This window comes from Sminthopsis crassicaudata, chromosome 2, assembly GCF_048593235.1.
Source record: "Sminthopsis crassicaudata isolate SCR6 chromosome 2, ASM4859323v1, whole genome shotgun sequence".
Classification (NCBI taxonomy): domain Eukaryota; kingdom Metazoa; phylum Chordata; class Mammalia; order Dasyuromorphia; family Dasyuridae; genus Sminthopsis; species Sminthopsis crassicaudata.
In genome coordinates this window covers 245,661,177-245,681,385 of record NC_133618.1, presented here as the reverse complement: position 1 = coordinate 245,681,385, position 20,209 = coordinate 245,661,177, and the positions used below count along the sequence as shown (strand labels likewise).

Here is a 20,209-nt window from a genome sequence, read left to right as displayed (position 1 = left end):
TTTAACCTCTGATGATGAACCAGAGACATAATGAAACTAGGGGAGGACTTTGCTGAAACCTTTGGCAGGGGAAGAGGGAGATAGAGAAATTTTGGACTCCCACCCCTAGACCTAACAATCTTTCCCAAACCACACAATAGATGTTATAAGAAACAGTGCTAAACTTAGAGACTGAGGCCTAGGTGAAAAATGGCTGGCTTCTAGAGAAATATTCTATACAAGATCTAGTGCTCTAGTTAAAAAAAAAAAAATCCCCTCCTGCATTGTTAACTCAGAACCCAAACTGAATTGGAACATCAAAAAGGAATATAAGGATTCCACATCTCCCCTTCCCATCCCACCACATCTTCCTAAAAAGGAAACATGACTCTCACAGACACAGTCTTTGAGCTAGCAATGTCCCCATCTCTAATTTATAAATATTAAAAATCATGCCTAAGTATCACCTTGGCCTGAGAGGTGATGTGATTGTAAGGACAATATGTTAAGCAATGTGGTTTAGTAAAAAAGAGTGCTAAATTGAGAGTCCAAAATCTGGATTGGAATCTTGGCTTTGCTAGTTCTGAGTGATCCTGGGCAAGTTATTTGACTGCTCTGTGCCTCTGTTTCCTCATCTGAAAAATGATTTAGATGGCTCAGAAAGTTCTTTTAGATCTAAATCTAAAAATCCTAAATCTTTCCTAAGAACATAGTTCATTATAATTTATATTATGATTATCTATGGACATATCTCCCCCTTTTAAACTATAAGCTCTGTAAAGGCAAGGAATAGATGTAGGGGGGAAAAGGTGGTCACCTTTTTCTGCCCAGCAACCACACTGATATATAATGTGTGGCTATATATCAGTTCATTTCACTGCTGAGGATGCTTTCCCTGAGGTGGTACAGTAAAAAATACAGCCTCAGATACTTACTGTGACTTTGGACAAGTCACTTAGCCTCTGTTTGCCTCAGTTTCCTCAACTGTAAAATGGAAAAAAATAATAATGGCACCTCCTGGAGAGTTGTGAAGATCCAATGACTAATTCAGAAACTGTGCAGTGCTTAGCATATAGTAACTATTTAATAAATGCTTGTTCCCTCCCTTCCCTTTACTTCCTTTAAAGCATATTGCAACTTCACAACTTAGTAAGAATTGCTTTGTGACCAAATTCTTCTTGTGAAAAAATGCCATGATCAAAAAAATTCCTACGTTGTCCCCAGTTAGGCCTGCCTTTAGCAGTCAGACACACAAATGTGGCAAGGCTTTCCAGGACTTGCACTCAGCTGGCAGGGCCTTCCAGAACCCAAAGTCACCTCCAGGACATGATGAGGCACTGGAGAACTTCTGGGTGGAATTCTGCACAATGTAAGCCCTTCATAAATGTCTCCTGAATTTAATTAAACAACTAAGTGTCCAGAGACCTGGATTCTGCCTCTGAACAAATCATTCACCCACTTAAGGCCTAGTTTTCCTATTTGTAAGGTGAGACAGTTGGACCTGATGATTACTAAGGTCCCTTCAGGCTCGTATATTCTAGGACTGGGGCAATGGCCGGATAGTTACCTTTTGTTTCTGCTGCCCCCAAGACAGTGAAGATACCAGTGTTTTCAGGCTTCCACTTGTCAATCCGTAGGTGACTGCCTGGGTCATGTTTTTCACATTGAGAAAGGAAAAGTCCCTCCTAGAACTTGCATCCTCTTCCCTAAAGTTATTGTCACAGATATGCAAAGAGGAATACACCGAGTGGGCCTTTTCCTTCTGCTCCGCGGGCAGAGGGAGGCTCCTGCTGAGGCAACACCACGTAAGGCGAGGCTCAGCACTTAGGGAAGGGAAGGAGCCCCTGGCCCCCAAGCTCCAAGGGGACCCTGAGTGTGAAGTCGAGCTGATTTGGGGCCAGGTCGGGGAGGCTTGGGGCGGAGCAGGAAGGGCATGGCAGTAAAAGCTTTCAAATGAGTGGCACCTGCTGGTGTTCTCCAGGGACCTGGGAGAGCTCACTGAGCCTTCCTGAGGATGCTGCAGCCCTGGGGAGGAAGGCTCGCTGGGCTCCCTGCCTGGAAGCAGCTGTTCAGAACTATCCCAAGCAGAGACAACTCTTTCAGACGTAGTTGTCACCAGTAAAGTGGGACTCCCCGAATGGAGGTGGCGGAAGAGCTGACTCTCCCTTTTAATGTCATCTAATAAGAGAAAGCTACTTGTGTATATGGAGGGAAAAGGAACCTTTTCCGGAGCCTGCTGGAAGCAGCACAGGGCTCTGCCTAAGGCCTCCTCTGCTGCTTGTGCCTTACTGACCTCCAGGTCTCCAGTCCCTGCTCTCTCATCTCTTGGCTGAGTGTGTTTGGGACTCTCCCTGCCACTGACTAGCTCAGGAAGCTTGCTGATGGAGGGGGAGGATCTGGGAGACAAACAAGATGTCATAGCCATAGTAGATGTTACACTATTAAGCTGCAAACCCATCCCACCTGCTGAACATTCTGCCTGGGGAAGAGATAAAGACCCAGCCAGAGATTCAATCTCATTTGCCTTTTTGCTGCCTTTAAGGGACATATCTTTCTGCTCCTTGCTCATGGTAACCGATAATTCAGTTCGAGAATCTTCTTGGGGTAACTGGAGGATGTACTTTGGAGAAAACGCATTGTCTTTCTGAGGAATGGCCAGCTTAGAAGTGGCACTTGCAGTTGTAATCAAAGAAGGGAAATGACTTTCTTCTGGGGGCTCAGAAACTTTCCTGGTTCCTCCAGCTTCAGAGTCACAAAAAGAAGAATGTTTAGAGTCTTTTCTGTTTGTCAATCCAAGCCCCAATATAGCAGAAAATGATGCTAATGACACATTCTCTGCATCTGAGACAGATGACATGGCCTCTCCTGTACCACCTCCCTCACTACTATCTCTCTCTTTCTCCGAGATATCTTTAATACTCCTGCTCCACTCACTTGGTCTTGTATCTAAGCCACCCTCTCCCCCCTGAGCTTTATCTGTCCTAGATTCTGAGGAGGTAGCAGGGGAGGAACAATCAGACATTTTATTCCCTTCCCCTTCTGATTCCAGGAACACCCAATTCTTTTTACTATTCAGTTCCTCCACCTTTAGTTTTTTTCTCTCAGATGGGAGCTTTTCTGACTCTGGAAAAGTTTTGCCAGGGCTACAGCTGTGCAACCTCAGAGACATTTGGGCCCACTGACACCTTTCCTGGTCTTCCCCATCACTGAGAGGAACGGTTTCCTGATCTAGGATAAGGGAGGAAGAGTCTTGTGAAATGGCAGTGTAAGACTTCCTATCATCAGCACTGAGGGCAGGGAGACAAGATGCACAGGCTTCCTTTGGCATCTTGGGCACCACTGCTTGCTGGCCATTCGGAGCTGTCACAGGGTCCTGGCTACCTATGTGATTAATGATATTGGAGGTGATGCTCCAGCTCAGGGTGGGGGATGACCCAGCTCTGTTTACTCTAGGATGGCAACTGCTTCCTATCAGCTGAGATGTTTCCTTAGATTCTGCAAAACCACTCAGATTCTCAGATAATGAAACTGCTTGGGCTTGGTGTCCCCTAGAGTCGGGCTCTGTAACTTTTGCCACCGATGGAGATGTGACCTGGGAATTCGAAATAATAGCCCCACATGTGGAAGCCCTGGTATCTCTGGCCCCTGCCATGCCCTCTCCATCCTCAGTCTCCTTTGTATCAGAGCCCAAGTTTCTCATGTCACACAACCTTGTTTCCCTTGGCTTCTTGACACTTCGACTAGTTTTCATTTTCTGATATATTTTCTTAAATGTTTCATCCCCATACATTTGCCACTTCTCCTGGGAGAACATCTTCAGTTTTTTTTGACTGAATTTCTTTCCTGCCACCTTGCATTTCACAGAGCTCCCCTCCCCACTCAGTTTTTTCACACCACTATGCTCTTCCACAGATGCCTGATTATCAGTGGGATGGCTCAGGGGCAGATCCTCCACTGCAGCTTGTCTGACCAGGGCCCGAGGGTGACTGCTGGGAAAATCCACAGCCCGAGGTCCAGAACTGTCATCCTGCAGATGGTGTGAGGAGCCAGGACTTGGGGAATGCTTCGAGAGGCAGGATACCCAAGGGTTCTCTGCTTTGTCCTGAAAGGCTCTGGTGCCTTCAACAAATGGCAGGGAATTGCTCCTCGTGACAGGCACACAATCCACAGTAGTGGAAAACTGAGTAGGGACTGAGTGGAAGAAGAGAGGCTTAGATTTTTCAAGGGGAGTGAAGGTAGATTTGACAGAGCATAATGTAATATTCTTCTTCCGGGTGGCATTGAGGGATCTGATATCAAAATGGAAGGAGTCTTTGTAGGTGTAAGGCATTGGGAGATCAATGCTTCCCTGCTTTGAAAGGATGGTCTTCCTGGGCCTGACATTGTCCAGTTGGGTGTCATCCACCACAGCCTTATTGTGGGAGATGAGTTTGGAAATGTGTTCCTCTAGCTTCTTTTTCTCTAGGATCAGGGCGTTCGCTCTTTCCCCGGGATGGCCTTTGGCCCCAGCTGATGCCATCCCTTTTGGGAGACCCGGCGGAGTCTCATTCTCGGACTCCACACTGTGTTCAGACAGGCTGTGCAGGGGACTAGAGGACAGAACCTGCTGCTCCACACTGTCAGATCGTGAGAGATAGCCCGAGTCTGTGCTCTCACATTTCTTCAGCTTGCCTTCAGACACCTTAAAGTCCCAGTGCTTCTCAGAGTAGGTTGCTTGCTGTCTCTGCAGCTGACTGTGCTTACTGGCTGTTGGAGACCGCTGTTCCTGCATCTTCCATCTCTGGGGCACACCAGCTGGCAAAAGTCCTGAGGAAGCCTTGAGGGGAGGTTCTAATAGGGTCTCCTTGTCTGAGGTCCCAAGAGTGGGCCCATGGCTCGGAGAAACTTCCAGGCTCTTGAATGAAAAAGAATTCAAACCCGAGAGCCCTGTGTGCCCAACTTCCTGGGCACTGGGAGAGCTAGTGATTTCCAAAGTGCCATCTTCCTCTCCTGCCTCTTCTTTTTCCTCCCCACTCTGCTCTGTTTTGGAGGATTGTGGGAGGGTTTCTCCCAGCCTGTCACCATCTTCCAGGAGGCTGCTGCTGTCAGACTCCGATGATAGCCGAGTATTGTTGATGTGTGTCTGAGTTCTCCTGTGCTTGTACAGATTGCTCTGGGTCTTGAAGGCAATGCCACAAGTGGTACAAGGGAAAGGCCTCTCCCCCGTGTGGGAACGGATGTGCTTCTCAAGCACACTGGGCTTTAGGCAGTCCCGCCCACAGTGCTGGCAGAGATACTTGCCTGCGTTGCGAGACTTCCCTGGGCTTCCCAAGGCTGTGTTTGAGCAGGAGGCAGCGGGGGACAAGACAGGGAGAGCACCCACAATGTTCACAGTCAATGTTTGGCTCTGAGGCTTCCTTGGCTGGGATACTTCTGCCCTCTCTGAGTGTAGCAGCGGGCTCAAGATTAAGGGAAGGTTGCTGCTGTCCAGGCTGAAGCTGCCCCCACTGGCTACCAGCGAGTGACTTGGCTGGAAGCATCCAGACTGGACAGGGTGGTACAAGGGGATGGTAAGGGCCTTCAGATACACCGTGGGAGGCAGACTTGGTTCAGGTTGCAAGATGACAGGGCCGGTGGGATGCGGTGATGGCTGCTTGGTATGGGAAGCTGGGAGGCACAGGGTCTGTACTGGCTGATTTGTGGCTGGGATGGTTGTACAGCTGGCTGGGGGCACCTCCATCTCACAGCCGCTGGCACATGCCGGGCACTGGAATGATCTGTGGGCAACAATTATAGACACCTGAGTTTACAGCGAAATATAAAATGAGTGAGTTTCAATGCTGAAATGTACCTTAGTGATGAACCAATTCATAGAATCTGGTGCATGTTAGAGAGGAAAAGGACCTTAGAATCAGCTGGTCCACCCCACCTCATTTTATAACTATAGAAACTGATGCCCATATGGAGGTAGTTACTTGTCCCAAGAATATAAGACATATCTGTAACTTGAACCATGAATTTGCTCAAAGTTTTAAGAATGATGCTAAAAAATGTTTTTACATATAAGTGGGGAAAATAAAATACTAAATAAAAACAAGATGGAATTCTAGGTCTGGAGTCAGACCGACTTGTGCTTAAATCTGTCCACATACACTTACCAGCTGTATGACCTTGGACAAAACACTCAACTTCTGTTTAACACAGTTTCCTTAACTTTAAAGTGATGTTAATTACTGTAAAGATCAAATGAGATATAAATGTAAAGTGCTTAGTACAATACCTGCATATAATAGGTGTTTAATAAATGCTTGTTTCCTTCTTTCCTTTGGGGGCCAAGCAGAACAAGTCTAATCTTTAAATTCCATGACAGTTGGTCAGATACTTGAATTCTCTAGTCATGCCCCTTCCCCAAAGTCAAAACCATTTTTTTCCAAACCCACATACATCCCCACACTTTCATGTCAGCAGTGAAAACAGAGAAATGTTTGGATGACCATTGGCATTATGGTACACAGCTGATAAGTATCTAAGTCTGGATTTTAAATCAGCTCTTCCTGACTCCTGACCCAGTGCTCTATCTGCTGCACCATCAACAACAATGGAAGGTGCAGAGTGAAGATTTGAGACTCAGGGAGTCCTGGATTCAAATCCTCCCTGAAACTATAAACCTTGTGACCAACCCTGTTTTCTCTGAGCCTGTTTTCACATTTGTAAAGCAGGGATAATAATTGTTGTACTTTGTCACAAGGCTGTTGTGTGGCCCAAATGAAAAGCTCACTGAAAACTCTAAGTACTATATACATGCCAGCTGTTACTAATTAGCCTAGGCCTATTTCCTTCTCTATACAAAGAGGGGTTTGGACTATACTATTTCCAAAGTTTCTCCTGACTCTAAATTCTATACTACATTAACTAAGTCTTCTGTTTAAAAAAAGAAGCCATTATACACCAGAGAAAGAATAAAAACCAAAACTCCATGCAGTCCCCTGATTTTCATATCCAAATTACCTGGTTTTCCTTGGGAAATAAGCTGCCTCTCTTTACCAGCCTGAGATAGTCACTGAGATCACAAAGCTCTTTCCCATTCTTGGCCTAGCAATTTGAGGAACTTACCCAGACCTGCAAGATACAACTCAGCAGGGCCGGATGTGAGACTTCCTCTGAAGAGAGGCGCAACCATAAGATTCCTTCTGGAGATTTGTTCAAGTGCCACAGAGGCCAGAGTACAGAATAGCAAAATTAACAACCACAGCAATAATAACTAATATTTATAGAAGGCCTCCTAGGCGCCAGACACTGTCTTGTGTCATTTGGCATACACAACAACCCTGGGAAGTATTCTTCCCTAAGTCCCACTACTGTATCCATTCCTTCTTGACATTCTAGAAATCTCAAGCCTTGTGGTTGTTTTCATTCAGCTTGTGTACTGAGCCATGTAAGGTTCTCTCACTATGGAAACTTTTCCCACTAATACAGATCTGCAATTTATCTGTACTTTAATGTATTTCAAAGAGCCTCAGGGAGCTTGTCCAAGTGCAATGCCAGGTGCTGAGGATACAAAGGTGCAAGGAGCCTCCTCTCTCTCAATAAATCCAGGGTTTTTGGATTCCAAAACTAGCTCCTCAACAATGAAGTCATGATACACAGAGATACCAGTGGATACCATGAAACTTGAAAGCCAAAGACTTACATCAAGAGCTCCACCATTTACTAGCTGTTACATTGGTCAAATTTCTCTAGGTATCAGTTTCCACATTTGTAAAATGGAGACAATAGTACCTGTACCAATTGCTTCACAAGATTACTGTGGGGTCAAATGAGAAAATCCACAGTAAAGTGCTTTAGGAACACAAAAGCATTGTGTGAATAGTTATATATTTTATAAACTGAAGCTCTTTTAAGAGCTGTCTAAAAAATTCACCTGGTAGCCAAGTCTCTTTCCTTGGAGCCTTTCCAATCTTTTGGTAATGAAGAGGTAAAATAGGAAGTAGAGTGGTAATAGGAAATAGATTCAGGAGAGCAATATATTATAAAAGAATGTTATATAAAAATAGTATAATAGAAATTTAGTTCACAACATAAATAAATTATGTCACAGGTATCCATGAGAGGTTACAAAAGGGTGCTATTTATTTTATGTGAAAAAGCTTCACAGGCTCAAGCAGATACAACATAGAAAGCATTCATAATGAATGAGCAATTTTCATTTTGGGGTACACAATTTTTAAGGTCTCAGGGGAAGGGCTGGAAGATCTATAGAGTTTAGAATAAGTGTAAATCCAGGCAGAATCCACCTGACTTGGCCAAGTCCCAGAATTTTCTAAAGATATGCTAATCAAGATCTCAAAGATTTTTGTGACTGTCTTTTAAAGATGCTAACTCCTGGAAAACTGGGCCAAGTTTTTTGTCCCACACCAAAAGTCATTAGAGGTGAATGAAAGAGTGTGTGCTTCTCAATTTTACACAAACAGGACAATCTAGGAGAATTGACCTGATTATGATTCTCATTTTAACAATTTCTGAGAATTGAAAATTAGAATCGGCAAAGGGAAGCCAGTGAGGCTATGAGAGACCAAGAAATAACAAAACAGATGATAAAAAATGAGAAAATAGAACAGAATGTGAAACATCTCATAAGAAAAACAACAGATCTAGAGAACAGATCAAGAAGAGAAAATGTAAGTAAGAATAATTGGACTGCCAGAAAATTGTGACTAAAAAGAGAACCTTGAACAATAATGCAGAAAATAATCCTAGAAAACTGTCCTGGAGTAATGGAACATGAGGGGAAAGTAGAAATAGAATAAAATCCACTAATCATCACCTCAAAGAGATCCTTTGTGGAAAACACATAGGAATATGATTGCCAGATGAAAGAGGAAATTTTGCAAGAAACAAGAAAAAAAAAACAATTCAAATACACTGGAGCTATAATTAGAATTGTACTAGGTTTATCAGCAGCTACAATAAAAGACTACAGGTCTTGGAATTATATCTACAGACAAGCAAAAGAACGAGGGTCTTCAGCCAAAATATTATATCCAGAAAAATTACCTATAATTTTGAATGAGAAAAAATGAGCATTCAATAAACATGCAGATTTTCAGGAACCAAACCAAACTTAACAGAAAATTTAATATATGATAGCCAATATCAAAGAGTAATTTTAAGGAACTCAACCTCAAAATCAACATGGACAAATTGTTCTTTATACATGGGAAATATATACTCTATGTTTAAGATTTATATCAACAATAGGTAATCTCCAAAGAAAAATTAGCAGAGCAAAGGTAAAAAATGTAATCATGTTATACAAATGAGATGCAGAGGAAGAGCAAATACAGAAGCATCAATGGAGGAGGAGGGCTCGTAGTTCTGAAAACCTACTCACATCAGGAATAGTTCAATAGGCAACACTGTATATACATATACATACACCATGAAGGATATAGGACCCTCCAAAATCTATAAAGAAATAAGGGGTGAGGGACAAGTGGATGGGGAAGCAAAGGATGAGGGAAGAAGATGAGAGAGGAATCCTTGGATGAGGAGAGGTTAAGTAATAGTAAGTCAAGTAATAGAGCAGAATTTAATGACTCAGCAAAGATAGGAAAAACTTATGTATGGAGAGTATATGTATGGATGTGTGTGTGTGTGTGTGTGTATATGTATATATATATACATATATATATATATATATATATATATATATATATATATATACACCTACATATGTATACATAAATATATCTTTTCTTAACTGTAGCTTGCTTGGGGTAGGCGGATGAAAAGGAGATAGATATGTGTGTATGTATGTCTAAATATATATATATAAACCAATCCTTTTTTAACTATAACTGGCTTGGAGCTAGTGGGGGGGGGAGTGGAATGAAAAAGGGGAAAAAGAATTTTTTAAAAGTGTGGAGCAGAGAACAAAAGAACAATTTACATAGAAGTAAAGAAAAGAGACACTCATGAATATAATTTCTTCTACTCATATATACTTTCTTAAATTGGTATTTGGTGTTATATATTTTGAATCCTCCCTGATGTTTTACTGAACATATGATAAAGGTATCTTCTCTTTGTTTCATTTTGTTTTTTATTGCCTTTCTGTTTTTCTTTTTTCATATTGTTTCTTCAAATAAAATAAATTTGGGGAAAAAAACAATTCCTGAAAATAAGCTAGTTGAGGGTTCACATAAGACACAATGCTCCACTTCTAAGCCCAAACTTAACAACAGCTTGGCAGAACCCATCAGAGCCCATGTTTTCCAGGAACTAGCAAGCGGGTACCCCACGTCTCATGCCCCTGAAGGCATGTCACTAGAACCCTTACCCTTTCCCATGTTTGCTATCATACCAGGTACTCTTTCACTTGATTCCATGTTACTGGGTTCCCATAGATGTCACCTTCCCACCTAAACAATGTGCACTATATTCCTACTCTCAGTGAGCTGCTGAGTCAGGGGACAACTGCTAAGACATGGTCAGGATTGCAGCGAGGAGAAGATCATGGGAAGAATATGCAGGGAAGGCCACTCTCCACTATTCACACCTACCACAATTGCTACACACATTCCCAAACTCAGTTCTAGCACCTCCTGCCCCCCCCTCCAGTCATGTCTTCTGTTTTTCCTTTTACTTCACCTCTGACACATGCTCTGTATTTGAGCATTTACTGAGTTCGAATCTTGGATCTGCCTCTTATTGTTTAAATCACTTCACATTTTCCAGGCATTAATTTCTTCATCTGTAAAATGAAAGCTTTGGCTTAGATCATCCCCAAATTCCCTCCTAGGTATACTTTTATGATCTCGATACCTTTTTCTAATATCTAAACCTTTCATTTTTTTAGGGCTCATTGAAAATTTAGTTTTCTCTTGAACTCATCATGCAAACATCTTGTCCAAGATTGCCTAACCCTTCTCTCACACTTATTAGAAGAGGAATTGGCATTTTCCCCGTTCCCATCATGACTTGCAGACCCTCCTCCTGCCACCATTTCCTCACTACTATCTCTTTTTCTTTTCCATTCTATTTGGGACCTTTAGGACTTCCACTCTCCTCTCCAAGGAGTTCAAGGTTTATCCCCTCCACAACTGGACCTGCCATTCAAAGGCTGGAGTGCTCAGTGAGAACTGTCTACCATTCTCAGGATTCTGGGGTTAACACTGGGAAGCTGGGTTTTAATACTGATACTCATGAGCCTCCCCCTCCCATCACGATGTGCTTCCTACTCACTATCAGTCATATTTGATGAGCTTCTTAGGAGAGGCATTTTACTAAAATGAGACAGCAAGATCAGTAATTAACAAAGAATTTCTCTCTGTTTCTCTGCAGCTTCCATCATTTACTCCTAATTGCTGCTTTTTGGGATCAAGCAGAGCAAACCTAATCTCTAAATTCCAAAGGTGAGGACCTGGGGGTTGGGAGAAAGAGCCTGAAGTACTGGTAAAAGCACTGATGGGGATTAAATTCAATCTTAAATTTCACCTTCTGTGGAGGTCATGGTCCACCTTGTTGTGTCCAGTCATAAATCCAAGTTATGATGTCAAACCCCTGAGATTAAATTTCCCCTGTAAATCTGTCCATGGCCCACACCATCTTTACTGAATCCCTTTTGGGTAAGCCTGCCATGGAATTCTGTCTTTCTCTTTCTTGTGGCTATCTCTTTTAGAGTGCTAAACCACTCTATGGATTTAGCCTGTCAATTAAGAGCATATTCCCACTTGATGAAGTATACCGTTTCTCCTGGTTAACTGTGAGTTCCACTGGGGAATTTGTCCTTTTCATTATTAATTGTTAAAACCATTATATGCTGTCCAACTTTCACTCCTGGTTTACTGTATCTCTTTTTCTGTAACCTCTTCTCCTAACTAAACCTATCTTTGCCAAAGAGAATGGCCATTCTTCATAATGACGGAACTCCAACATTTAGTGCCTGAACATCAATGTTATTATTTGATGCTATCCCCCAAATACATCACCATTAAAACCTGTAGCAGTCATGTCCCTTCCCCATGAATAAAACAAATATTCTTTTCTCTAAGATGAATATCTCTACATTTAGATATAAACATGCAAACAGGAAAATTTAGGGTTAGGGTTTAGATGGCTATTGATCCTGTCTGTCCCTTTTCTGGAATCCTCCTTATCTGGAGTCTTCCAATGCTCCAAAAGTCTGGAGCACATTATGGTACAGCTACACCTAGGACTAGGCAAGGAGAACAAATTCAAAGTACAAAGTTAGGGAGGCAACTGAGTTGAAAACTCATCAGAACTCTTGATTACTGGAAGTCTTTTCTTTCTCTCCCTCTCCTTCTCTTCTCTTTCCCTTCTCCCTTTCCTCTTCCTCTCCCTCTCTCATCTTCATAAAGTTCCCTCTGCTAGAGTCTGAAGATCGGGGACTGCTGTGGATTACAGTGTGGGGAAGGCTGTAATGGTGGCTTTCCTGCTGGAGCTTGGAAGTATTGGATCAAGAAAGGCCTTGTGATTCTGGTGGCCTCTATGATTCCCATGTGGGCTGCAGACCTTACTCCATTCCTCCCTGTGAGCACCATGTGAATGGCTCCCGCCCTGCCTGTACTGGAGAGGGAGAAGATACCCCTAAATGCAACAAGAAGTGTGAAGCAGGCTATTCTCCTGACTACAAAGACGACAAACACTGATGGATCAACCGCTTACAATGTACCTTCAAGTGAGAAGGAGATCATGGCTGAGATCTACAAGAATGGCCCTGTAGAGGGAGCTTTTATTGTGTATGCTGACTTCCTCCAGTACAAATCTGGAGTATACCAACATGTGACTGGAGACATGCTTGGAGGCCATGCCATTCGTATCCTAGAATTCAAACTTTTACTACTTATCCTCAAAGATCCCTCTGGTGACTATTGACTCCAATTGAATTTTTTGTTCCTAACTGATCTAGTCCCTCTGATCCCACTTGTATTCACTTTGTGTTACATTGATGCAGTCTCTCCTTTGACATGGTCAATGGTCAATTGCAGGGAGGAAATGAGGAAGAAGACAGAAAGAGAGAAAAACTTTCTGCTCCCCCTTCCCCAATAGTGATTCCTGTCAAGGGCTTGGCTACAATCTGAATTGGAACTCTTCCAATACTAAATTGATTCAGAATCTCATTTAACTCACCAGATGGCTATTTTTAAAAAATTAGTTTCTCTTTATTTTAAAAAAATATTTTATTTAAATTTTTTTGATGCATTTTGAGTACTGAGTTGTCTACCAGCCTCTCTTCTGAACCTGCATTAAAGAACACCAACAGTTGATATAGTTAGATTCACACACGGGACCATATTACATATACATCATATATATCATATATATATATAAAAAAAAAAAAAACTTTATTCTGTTTTGTTTCATTTTTTTACTGAAGGGACCCAAATGAAATAATATAATCTCTCCCCCATTTATTTTTTTTCAGTTATCTAAACATATTCCATTAAAATAGTCTTTGCCTTTTAACTGGTAACTGAAGATTTTCTTCTGCTATTAGTCGAGGGGATGAACGATGCCATTTTAGGGACAACTTCTATTCATTTAATGTTGCTCACAAGCAGGCAATGGGCAACCTGCTCATCATTTCTTATAGCACAGAAGCCTTCTATCACAATTCTATACAACAACCTATTCAACCATTCCCCAATTGATGAGCACCCCCCCCCGTTTCTAGTTCCTTGCCACCATAAAGAGAAATGCTATAAATATTTTAGAACACATATATTATTTTTCCATTTTTTTCTAAACATCTTTGGGAACCAGATCTAATGGTGAGTAGCACTGTTGGGTCATAAGATATACAAAGTTTTATAACTCTTTGGGCCTAATTCCATATTGCTCTCCAAAATGATTGGAGCAGTTCACAGTTCCACCAGCAGTATATTAATATCCCAATTTTTGCTCAACCCCTCCAACATTTGTCATTTTCTCCTTCTATTATTTAAGCCAATCTGAAAGGCAGAGACTAGCTATGTAATGAGGGGGGGAGATTAACATCATGAAATTTATGTAACATTCAATTAATGGGTTATCTGGAGAGGGACTTGAGTTACAGAATTGGAAATAAAATATTGCCTTTGGAGTTTCAAAGGTGTGTCTACTCACCTAAGCACTGATTCTTGCAAGAATGTAAAATAAATCTTTCCTGTAAAAAAAAAAAAAAAAAAAAAAAAAAAAAAAAAAAAAAAAGATGGTACCTCAGTTTTTTTATTTGCATTTCTCTATTTAATAATGATTTAGATGAGCAGGACCAGGAGATCGTTGTATATGATGATCAATTCTGATGAGGCCATTTTCAACAATGAGATGAACCAAATCAATTCCAGTAGAGCAGTAATAAACTGAACCAGCTACACCCAGCAAAAGAACTCTAAGAGATGATTATGAACCACTACATAGAATTTCCAGCATCTAATTTTGTCCGCCTGCATTGTGGATTTCCTTCACAGGCTAATTGTGCACTATTTCAAAGTCCGATTCTTTTTGTAAGCAAAACAACTGTTTGATCATGTATACATATATTGTATTTAATTTATACTCTAGTATATTTGACATGTATTGATCAACCTGCTATCTGGGGGAGAGGGGAAAAAATGGAACAAGGAGTTTGGCAATTGTCAATGTTGTAAAATTACCCATGCATAATCTGGTAAATAAAAATTATTAAATATAAAAAATAATAATAATTTAGAGCATTTTTTCATGACTATCTACATTGTATTGATTTCTTCTTTCAAAAACTGCCTGTTCATATTCTTTGACTGTTTATCAACTGGAGAATGACTGATATTTCTTATCAATTTGACTTGGTTTTCTATATATTTGTGGGATGAGATCTTTATCTGAGAAATTCAATAAAATTTCCCCTCAATTTTCTACTCTCCTAATCTTGCTATTTTGGTTTTATTTGTACAAAATTTTTTTAATTTAGTGTAACCAAAATTTTATATTATATTCTACAAGGTTATCCTCTTGTTTATTCATAAATTCTTCTATATGTAAATCTGATAGGTAATATATTCTATGCACTTCTAATTTACTTATGACATTTACTTTTACATGTAGGACATGGATTCATTTTGATCTTTTCTTGCTAAATAATATTAAGATATTAATCTGGGGCAAGGAAATGGTACAGTGGATAAAGCACCAGCCCTGGAGACAGAAGTAAGTTCAAATCTGATTTCAGACACTTAACACTTGCTCTATGTGTGACTTTGAACAAGTCACTTAATCTTAATTGCCTCTCAAAAGAAAAAAAAAGGCAAAGATATTAATTTATATCTAGTTTTTGACAGACTGCTTTCCCAGCATTTTTTTACCAGTGAGTTCTTATCCCAAAAATTTTATTCCTTCCTATACATATTTCTACATTAATTCCTTTGACATTTTCGACCTTTTGTTCTTCCAAATGAATTGTTATTGTTTATAACAATTGTTACAGTTTCAGGGTTCATCTTGACAGATATACTCTCAGGTATTTCATATTGCTTATGTTTATTTTAAAATGAAATGTCTCTTCTTACAGGGTTTTGTTGGTGATATATATAAATGTTAACAATTTATAGCTAATTTAATAAAATTATTGTTTCAACTAATTTTAGGTGAATCTGAAGGATTTTCTAAGTATGCCATTATATTTCATGTAAAAAAGAGAGAGAGAGAGAGAGAGAGAGAGAGAGATATTTTAGTTTCTCATTGGCCATTCTGATTTTGATAATTTCTTTTCTTATTGCTATTGTTCACATTTCTAATGCAATATTGAATTGGAATAATAGGCATCCTTGTTTCACTTCTGATCTTATAGGGAAGACTTCTAGCATATCCCCATTACAGATAATGTTTGATGATCATTTTAGGCAAATGCTTTTAATTATTTTAAGGAAAAATCCAATTATACCTATGTTTTCTTTCTTTCCCCCCCCCCCCTGAGGCTGGGGTTAAGTGACTTGCCCAGGGTCACACAGCTAGAAAGTGTTAAGTGTGTGAGATGACATTTGAACTCAGGTCCTCCGGAATTCAAGGCTGGTGCTCTATACACTGCGCCACCTAGCTGCCCCTATACCTATGTTTTCAAGTGTTTTCAATAGGAATGAGTATTTTGTCAAAAGCTTTTTCAGTGATTTTTTATTTAATTGTGATTTTTCTTGCTTTTGTTATTGATATAATCATGTTAATTATAGTTTTCTATATATTAAACTAGTCCTACATTCCTAAAATAAATCCTACTTGATCATAATGTATAATCTTTGTGCTATATTGCTGTAGTTTCCCAGCATTCACCCTCTGCATTTTTGATATAATGATTTGGTATTCTCTTTTAAAAAAAAAATCACATTAACCAAAGTTTTATGTTTCTTTTATTTTTTCCCATAAAACCAACTCCTAGCTTTATTTATTAATTCAATGGTTTTCTTAAATTCAATTTTATTGATATAATTTTTAATTTTAAAGATTTCTAATTTAGTGTTTAATTAGAGATTTTTAATTTGTTTTTTCATTTTCTTAAATAAATTGCATATCCAGCTTATTGAATTGCTCTTTATTTTATCATTGTAACAATTGAGAGATATAAACTTTTTTCTGATGACTGCTGTTGTTGCCTCCCATAATTTCTGGTATGTTATCTCATTATTCTCTTTAATAAAATTATTTATTGCTTTTATGTTCTTTGAACTTCTCAGGTTACTTAGTCTTCAATTAATTTTAATCTGTGTTTATATAGTCTTATATTAAATGCATTCTGACTACATTAGGATCTAAAAATGATGCAGTTAATGTTTGTTTTTCTGCATTTGACTATAAAGTTTTTAAACACAAACATGTGGTCAAAATTTGTAAAGGTGCCATGTATTGCAGAGAAAATGATTTATTCCTTTCTGTTTCCATTCAGTTCTCTCTTGATGACTATCATATCTGGCTTATGAAGAATTTATCTCCTTATCTTCTTTATTATTTATTTTTTGGGTAGATTTCTCTCTTTCTGAAAGAGGAAGATTCAAGTCCCTCACTATTACAGATTTGCTGTCTATTTCTGTCCATAATTATTTTTCCTTTTCCTTTATAAATGTGGATGCTTTGGCATTTGGTGCATATATGTTTAGTATTGATATTAATTCATTATGTTCATAATATAGTTCCCCTGAGAATTCATGAAAAATACAAATGAAGGTGGCCTAGCTGTACCAGATCTAAAACTATATTAAAAAGCAGCAGTCATCAAAACCATTTGGTATTGGCTAAGAAATAGAGAAGTTGATCCGTGGAATAGGTTAGGTTCACAAGACAAAAAAGTCAATGACTATAGTAATCTAGTTTTTGACAAATTCAACGACCCCAACATTTGGGATAAGAACTCACTATTTGACAAAAACTGCTGGGAAAATTGGAAACTAATATGGCAAAAACTAGGCATTGAGCCACATCTAACACCATATATCAAGATAAGGTCAAAATGGATTCATGATTTAGATATAAGGAGTGATATTATAAGCAAATTAGAAGAACAAAAGATAGCTTACCTCTCAGATCTAGGGAGAAGGAAGGAATTTTTGGATAAAGAAGAATTGGAGTTCCTTATTGAACACAAAATAGATAATTTTTATTATATTAAAATTAAAAAGTTTTTGTGCAAATAAAACTAATGCAGACAAGATTAGAAGGGAAACAATAAAATGTGAAAACATGTTTACATTCAAGGGCTTTGATAAAGGCCTTATTTCTAAAATATTAGAGAATTGACTCAGATTTATAAGAATTCAAGCCAGTCTCCAAGTGATAAATGGTCAAAGGACATGAACAGACAATTTTTAGATGTAGAAATTAAAACCATTTCTCGTCATATGAAAAGGTGCTCTAAATCACTATTGATCAAAGAAATGCAACTTAAATCAACACTGAGATACCACTACATACCCCTCAGATTGGCTCAGATAACAGGAAAAGATAATGATGAATGTTGGAGGGGAGGTGGGAAAACTGGGGCACTAATAAATTGTTGGTGGAGATGTGAACTGATCCAACCATTCTGGATAACAATTTTGAACTATGTCCAAAGGGCTATCAAAATGTGAATACTCTTTGACCCAGTAGTGTTGCTAACTGGGCTTATATCATATACATTTATACAATGGGCTTATTAAAGGAAGGAAAGGACCCACATGTGCAAAAATATTTGTGGCAGCCCTTTTCCTAGTGACAAGAAACTAGGAACAGAATGGATGCCCATCAATTGGAGAATGCCTGCATAAATTGTGGTATATGAATGTTATTGAATATTATTGTTCTATAAGAAATGATCAGCAGAATGATTTCAGAGAGGCCTGGGAGAGAACTGATGCTGAGTGAAATGAACAGAACCAGGAGATCACTGTACACGGCAACAAGAAGATTATATAAAGATCAATTCTGATGGACATGGCTCTTCTCAATGAGATGATTCAGGCCAGTTCCAATGGCCTTGTGATGAAGAGAGACATCTACACCCAGACAGAGGTCTATGGGAACTGAGTGTGGATTACAACATAGCATTTTCATCTTTTTGTTGCTGTTTGCTTGCATTTTATTTTCTTTCTCATTTTTTTCTTTTTGATCTGATTTTTCTTGTGCAGCAAGATAATTGTATAAATGTGTGTGCATATATTGGATTTAACATATATTTTACCATGTTTAACACCTATTAGATTATATGTTTTGAAAATAAACAGATTTAATTAAAAAAATTAAAAAGAGAAAAAAAAATCTATAAGACGAGCTTGTCTGATCTAGATCTCCCCCCTCTTTTTTCTATCTATTTTTTCTATCTGTCCTGCCTATTTTCTGGAACCTGTTTTTATTTTAATTTTTCCATGCTAGAAATTTTCATGTGATGGAGACAGAATAATAAACAAGTAGCCAATCCTTTATGTGCAGTATTCTTTGCCTTTTGCTTATCAAGATGAAACCTGCTTCTAAAAAAGTTCTCACAGTAAAGGAGAAGCCTTGAATTCAACTGAGAGAAAGTTCAGATGCTTTGCTGTTTGGGAGAGTAAGCCCACAGCTGTTTATTCGCTACATTTAGGTTCCTACTTAATGCATTTTGATTTCCTGTCTACACTAGAGGTAAAAAACAAAAAAACAAACAAACAAACAAACAAAAACAACAAACAAACAAACAAAAACAACAAACAAACAAACAAACAAAAAAAACCAGACATGCCTTCTAATGGCCTCCTCTCTCACTATAAAATACATGCATCCATCTGCATTTCCAATCAGCCTTAATAGGCAATGATCTACATAGCATAACCTGGATCAACCAGTCTCTTCATCTCCTTGCCATGGGCATTAAAGTCTTATCAACCAAGACATGAGTTTCTCCAATGAGTCATGAAAGCATCTGCCATTCTGGAGAGTGGGCTGTGTCTTTGTCTCTTTAATGACTGTAATCCAGATGTATCTTTGTTTTTTTTTTTTTTTTTCTCCTTTCTCATTCCCTTTAGTGTGACATTAGTTGTCGTATTTTCCTTGTGTGAATCAGACATGAAAGCCTATTGCTTTTCGCTGGGGCAGTTGAATGGCAAAGTGAATAGAGCGCTGTGCCTAGAGTCAAGAAGGCTCATCTTCCTGAATTTAAATCTGGCCTTAGACCCTTACTAGTCTGGGCAAGTCAATTAACTCAATTTTCCTCAGTTTCCTCATCTGTAAAATGTGCTGAAGAAAGAAATAGTAAAGCACCTAATATCTCTGACAAGAAAACCCCAAAAGGGCCTATGAAATGTTGAACACGATTTTTAAAACTGCTGAACAACAGCTTTTTAGTATTATTAGCCAGTCTGGTGCTTCTTTGGAAACCTCTGTGTACCCAAAGCAGCAAAAATGGACTGGGACAACTATTCTTAGCATCATTAGGATGAACTGTTCTAGCCCATCTATCCATTGCTGATAGAAGATAACTATAGGACTGAGCAGGGTAAAATCTAGACTCCCTGTGATCTAGTACCATCTTTGCCATTAGCAAGCCGCAGGAGCTTGGCAAGTCAATTCCTGGCTCTCAGCCTTGGTTTTTCCCATCAATGAATAAAAGAAGTTGTACTAGATAACTGTAGATCCCTTCCAGCTCCAAAAACAATGAATACATTCAATTCTGACATGTCCACAAAAAAATGGCACAAATTAACAAGGTATTCAGCAGCACTGAAGTGGAATCCTGACACTAGGGAGAGAGAGTATATGTTTGAGAGGAGGGATA

At 39.2% G+C, this 20,209-nt stretch overlaps 1 protein-coding gene across 2 annotated transcripts in view; it reads right to left on the bottom strand.

The window, feature by feature from the left end:
* The window catches only part of ZNF831 (zinc finger protein 831), an 85,655-nt gene that overhangs the window by 40,220 nt on the left and 25,226 nt on the right, over window positions 1-20,209 (bottom strand). For both annotated transcript variants that reach the window (XM_074288713.1, XM_074288714.1), the window contains exon 2: window positions 1,547-5,735. In XM_074288713.1, coding sequence (XP_074144814.1) covers window positions 1,547-5,698 — 4,152 coding nt within the window. In that variant the 5' untranslated portion in view covers window positions 5,699-5,735. The remainder of the gene's footprint in view (window positions 1-1,546; window positions 5,736-20,209) is intronic.